Genomic DNA, 6,358 nt, shown 5'->3' with positions numbered 1-6,358 from the left:
AAAGGCTTGATAAGTATTATGTTATACAGTTTATATATGATTTCATGATGATGATAATGTTATTACTTTCGTATACTGTTTTATGAATTTCACCGAGGTAAGTAGATGGTGAAGGATTTATTATTGATAAAAGAATTTATTGTAAATTATACTCCATTGGTCTTTTTGTGTTTTATACCCACATTTACCTCCGTGACGGTGAGATATCGTGATGTCTTTACTGGGTTAGTGTAGCTCATTCATTATTTAATTATTTCAGATTAGGAAGACATTGTTCCCGAGCCGGCTCCGCAGGAGGACGACGAAGGGGACGCCTAAAGACTCCATAGTCATATTCATAGCTTTTACTTTCAAATTTCTCCTTTAGGTAGTTTAATCTTTTATATTTTGTGAGCACGTTTTTGGTTTTAGTGTAAGGGATGTTAATCGAATTTTTGACTTCGCTTCCGCATTTGATATTTTTAATATACATTTCATTTTAAATTTCCGGGGCCGTTACAATTGCATTTTGAATGCAGTTGCAATTTTTTTTTTACCAATTTAAATTTGTGCTAAATCGTTTTGAAACCGTTTAGGAGGGAGTATTAAGGTTTATGTGCATGCATGAGCGTGCATAGCATTGTCTTGCCTTTTGTAAGTCTGTCTTTTCTTTCTATTGCATTTTGAATGCAGTTGCAATTTTTTTTTACCAATTTAAATTTGTGCTAAATCGTTTTGAAACCGTTTAGGAGGGAGTATTAAGGTTTATGTGCATGCATGAGCGTGCATAGCATTGTCTTGCCTTTGTAAGTCTGTCTTTTCTTTCTATTGCATTTTGAATGCAGTTGCAATTTTTTTTTACCAATTTAAATTTGTGCTAAATCGTTTTGAAATCGTTTAGGAGGGAGTATTGAGGTTTATGTGCATGCATGAGCGTGCATAAATTAATTGAATCCTGAGATAAACGGTTGTTGCACTTGTGAGAATGCATGAAAAAGGAATAAAATAGTTTTTTGGTGGTATTTTGACATGTTGTGATTGTTCTATAACTTATGGAGCATGTGCTTTAAAAATGACTTAGAAATTGGGTCCAAATGTGATATCTTAACCAATGTACATAATATCATTATTATGTTGCAATTTTATGATTTATCTTGTAAATTTATCAATTAGTCTCCAATTATTACATCTTCTTTAATGTTAAGAGGAAAACATATTTGTAGTATTTCATTTACATTTCCCCGTTATTGAAAAACAATGATCATGTTTTGTATATTTGAGAGATTTTGTGATCAAATACATTCAATCGATACCCTGTTAAATGTGTCATTCAATCAAGGAAAAACATCTCGTAATGTAAGATTCTGTCTAACTAATCGCATCTTCTCCAATTATTTTATATTTGATGTGATTTAAAATCTTATAACATTATTTTGTTAATTTCAATTTTAGAAAAAAGAATTACTTCGACAAAATTTGGTAGCAAACTTAACGAATTCTCTTCCAACAAATCTGACGATAACACCAAGTTGACAACTGATAGATAATAATTCGATGAATATCGATAATGAAACTGAAGAGTTAGGTCAATCTTCTCGTGCCCTAACGAGAAGAGTACAACCTAGGCCAATAGCATGGTCTCATTATACATATTGCACTGATGATGGAAATGCAATTATTGTGGTACCGAGTATGCTACTAATTCATGATAACAATTAGATGAAAAACTTACTATACTACATGAGAAAATATGAGTTAAACTCAAACAATAGTTGGACATTTGGACATCAATTCAGAAGATAAATTAATTAAGCAAGCACCTAGTTGGTTGCATAAGTTATAAAGAATTTGCAGCCATTGAGAAAAATACAGCATGAGACTCTTTTATCTCTTGATGTTTAGGCACTACATAATTTAACATATATCATGTTAAATAAAGCACAAAAATTTGAAAGAGCATTTGAGAGACTTGCAGAGCATGATATTATGTCTAAATTGGAACTTGAAAAAAAACATGGGTTGCTTACTAAGGAGAATTCCGGAGTTGTGAGACAATTATCAACAATGTTACAAAGTTTTTTCTTATGGACCCGAATTGTGTTTTCTACTGGTATCAAACAAAAGGATAAAGTCTAAATAAGATTTCCATAACAGGAGGAATAGCAAGGCATTATTATGAAGCACCGACAAAAAAATCCACACAACATTCAGTTCCATATTTGAGCATTTAAGAAACAAACTGCCTCAAAGTAGCTTGCTTACCACAAATTCATGTCCAAATATCATCAGATCAATCTTCTTTCCTGGTGTAGAGTCGCAAAGCAAATGCTAACCCCAGTATCAACAAAGGCACCAAGTATTGTAAGATCTTGATCCCAAACCCACTTTCCTGTTCTCTCTGAACTGGACGAGGTGGTAGATTGTACTTCTTTGTTACTGGGACCGTGGACTTGTCAACTTCACCGATATAGTATTTTTCCATCAGTGACCTGGCATCATCACTGTGACCAACATCTTCGAAATCATCGGTTGCATCTTTTCCTGCAGAGTTTTGAACATATATATGAAGAAATTCCATCAGCTGAGATTACATTCATGCCACATGTCTAATGTAAAACAGTAACTGCAAGCAATGAGGCAGAACTGAGAAGCAATATTTGTAGAAGAAAATACCCGTAGCAGCTAGCAAGACCTCATCGCCACCAGGGTGCTCTTCCATGAATGGGGTAACATCATAGACCTGAAAGAGTCGTGGTTTACATACAAGTTCATATATCTTTGTTGATTATTTAAATTATATTATGAGATAGTGGAAAATCTAAGTAGAATGAAAAGAAGTAACTTCAATGGGAAGGTAAGTCAAACCCTCAAGGGATCAAGGCAATTAAAGAAACTAATAGACTGTTAATTTAGACCCACAACTACGTAGGACTTTTGCCTGAACTGATTCACCTTCTAGTTTCATTACTGATGATGTAGCTAACATATTTTCCTTGTTACTAGAACTGAATTTCAAATCAACAATCAACAAAAAATACTGGCACCATATACATTTGGGCAATAGGCAATGCCATCCTCTTTAGTTTTCTTATTATTTGCTCCATGATGCAAACTCATGAGAAATTTATTTCATATCTATATATGAAGATCAATGGTGGTGAGAGCTAGAATTCTAAAAAGCTTATGAGAATAAGCATGACTAGATATGCAGAATGCAGACAACATCACCATCCCCTGACTCTCAATTGAAGTTTAATCTTTGTTTGATTAATGAAAACATTTTTAAGCTTTCAAGTATCTAAATTAAAATATGCTGAGACGAAAACATAAGCAAATGCTGAAAACGAAAATAAGTTTTGGAAGATGACACTGAAAATATTAACACAACTTTAATGGTAAAACTCAAATTAATATACAAATATTTTCTATTTTTGATTTCTTTCAAGTTCATACAAGTTCAAGAAACAATATCTAGAAGTTGATAGTTAAATGCAGCATTTATTTGAGAAGAACAAAAAATTATTTGTGTTTTCTAGAGGGTTATTTTAAAATTTTGAGTAACATACAATTATACTTGCCATGATTATTTTAATTACTAACATATACAAATTGAAAATTCAAATTTTAAAAATACTTTCATCTATCAAACTAAAGTTGATTTTGTATTCTTTCACCATCTCAAAATTGTTTTCTATTCGTACTTGGGCTATATTCTGATTATTATCTTCCAAATCTTGTTTTCATGTCTGATTATTATTTTCCAAATCGAAAATCCTCCTACTTCCCTTTTCTCAAGAGCCACAACTATTTCCTCCATGATGCAAATCAAAGCTGTCTAAAATCCATAGCATATCATATTAATGTCAAAGCCATGCAACACTAGTACTTACGATCCTTTTGGTAGGTTAGTACTATATCTAAGGCTTGGGTTACACAGACGTTAAGAAAATATGTTGACTGAGATTTGCTAAACAATGTTTCTGATTGTCCTTGCAGATTATCTGCTCAAAAGGTTACATCATGGAATCCATACCCACTAAATCCGGAAGCTCGATTTCGATAAACCACAACTTGTTAGCAAGCTATAGACCATTCAACAACACTCCGCTTTATACCCAATCTTTTCTTTTGTCCAAAAAAGAAAAACATCTCAACATTAAGCTTCGCAAATAATTGACTAAGTTCATCAGCTCAATCAACATATAGTACAGTAGTTTGACCAATTTTTAACATTATTATCTCCTTGATTTTGAAACCCGCAAAAATTCTATCACAAGACTTTTGTTAATTTCAGGTTATTTTAAAAGAAGAAAAATGGCGGAGCTCCGTTGAGGGCAATACGAAAAAGCTCAATCTTACCGCAAGTAAACCCTTAGAACTTAAAGCAGCTCAAAGATCGACACAGTTAACAATTGAAAAAATCAATAAAAAAAGCGATGAGCAAAAACTGACCTTGCCAGAGATTAAAAGCCAGCAATTATCCCTGCATTTGTGGCTTGAAACCTCTTCAAACGAATAGAGTTTGGCCATTTCCTGATTAAATTCAATCTAGAAATATTTAGCTGTAGCTGATCTAGATTTGCTAAATCCTTTTGATAAAAATTTGATGAGTGCAATAAGAGTTTCTTACACTGACGGCAACGTCTTCCTCTTTGCTCTGCGCTCCTGAATGCTGGCTTTGCGTCCTGTGACGACGAGTCTGGGTATTGAAGAAAGTAATTTTTTGTTTTTTTTGTTTTTTTCTAAAAAGAAACTTTTATTTTAATAATAAGTAATAAAATACTATTTTGTTATAAAAATACTTTATTTAACATTTAATTTAATTGTTTCTCAATATATTTTACTGTATAACAACTATTTAGCAAATAATTTAACAACATAATCTCAACCAACAAAATATTTTTATAATAAAATAAAATAGAAATATTTATACAAGTTAGAAAATTGTTTATAAAATAATATAAATTGCTTGCGTAAGTTCAAGAATTTTTTTTTTTTTAAAAATTTTTATATATATAATAATTGTCCACTTTCCCCTTATTTTTATAATATTATTTTTGAATCTCACGACATTATTTCTAGACTCTTCTATTTTCCCATTTTGAATTCCGTATCCTATCGACACATTATAAACTGGGTGCCATGAGGACTACTACCGGGCTTTCTCAATGCCGTGTCTTTTTGTTTTTGTTTTAATTATCATAATCCAGCAATTTGATGGTATTATATAATTATAATTTAAAAATTATTATACAATTAAATAAGATTATAAAATAATAATCATTACACGTTATTGTACTATTATTGGTACAACTCATAATTATATAAAAATTATTTAAAGTGACTAAAAATATTATATTGAATTCCATTGATTAATATTTAATTTGATTCAATTTAAACTTTTTGTCCGAATGAATAAAATATGATTAAAAAATTAAGAAAAATGTATAATAATTTTAAATTAGTATTAATTTATTAGACAAATTATAAATTAAAATTATTGATTTGATAAATGATTTTTTTTTTTTGTATACACAATAAGTAATTACACTAGTCTTATTGATTAGATGAATGATTTTGTACTAATAATAGATTTAAAAAAATAAAAAAAAATAAAAAACCTATTATTTGTTTTATTGATTTTATAGGTTAACTTCTTGGCTAATTTTCTTTTTCCTTTGAGGGGGACTTCGTTGGGCAGTTCTGATGACACCAAAATGTTACATATTTGGGCAAGAGGGACACAGCAATACGCCACTAATTTCCTAAAACACTTTTCACCTACCAAAAATAAAACGTAAAGGATTTTAAGTGTTGTCTACCAAATTAGCATAGAGGCTGTATAGAGAAATTGACAAAATAAGAATTAGAACTCAATATGAATATAAAAACCATTATAAAAATAGATACTAACTGTTTTGTTTTACGCTTTATTGACTAAAATAATTTAATAATACTTATTATTATTAAATTCTAAATCTAAAAAAAAAAAATCAAGAAAAAGCTCCAAAAATTTAATATATATAATAATGTAGTCATTTAAAAAAAATGATTATAAAAGAATTAGTTTTTGTTACAAATTTAATGTGACTAATTTTTTTATAAAAAAAAAAAAAAAACACAAGCATATGATAAGGCTTGCAACACTCTCTTTCTCCCTAAATATGTTAGTAGTTCATTTGGTTTGGACTGAACTAGATTGAACTATTTTTTTTCCTCTATCTCTAGTCCAAAATTAGGGAGGACAAAAAAATATTAGCCCAAATTAATCTTGTCTACGTCCAAACTTACAAAAAAGTAAGAAAATTTATACATAAGTATTTCTCACCCTGCTCTCATTATTTAACAACCATTCGTCACTATCTCCTTACTATCTCAG

At 30.2% G+C, this 6,358-nt stretch overlaps 1 protein-coding gene across 2 annotated transcripts; it reads right to left on the bottom strand.

Moving 5' to 3' along the window:
- Positions 1 to 1,981: 1,981 nt before the first annotated feature.
- LOC110825121 (cytochrome b5-like) lies at positions 1,982 to 4,994 on the bottom strand. Of its 2 annotated transcripts, none has more exons than XM_088220045.1 (4): positions 4,610 to 4,750; positions 4,432 to 4,512; positions 2,653 to 2,719; positions 1,982 to 2,520 (listed from the first exon to the last, which is right to left on the bottom strand). In XM_088220045.1, the coding sequence occupies exons 2-4, from the start codon at positions 4,507 to 4,509 to the stop codon at positions 2,270 to 2,272; spliced, it is 396 nt and encodes a 131-aa protein (XP_088076171.1). In that variant the 5' UTR covers positions 4,510 to 4,512; positions 4,610 to 4,750; the 3' UTR covers positions 1,982 to 2,269. The 2 variants fall into 2 exon arrangements, with proteins under 2 accessions (XP_088076171.1, XP_088076172.1); XM_088220046.1 differs by having other exon boundaries at positions 2,106 to 2,520; positions 4,432 to 4,527; positions 4,610 to 4,994.
- Positions 4,995 to 6,358: the final 1,364 nt, after the last annotated feature.

The sequence above is a fragment of the Carica papaya genome, chromosome 5 (genome assembly GCF_054855325.1).
Source record: "Carica papaya isolate Zhongbai chromosome 5, ASM5485532v1, whole genome shotgun sequence".
Taxonomy (NCBI): Eukaryota; Viridiplantae; Streptophyta; class Magnoliopsida; order Brassicales; family Caricaceae; genus Carica; species Carica papaya.
The sequence above is the reverse complement of the archived record's forward strand: the minus strand, read 5'-3'. Positions and strand labels throughout refer to the sequence as shown.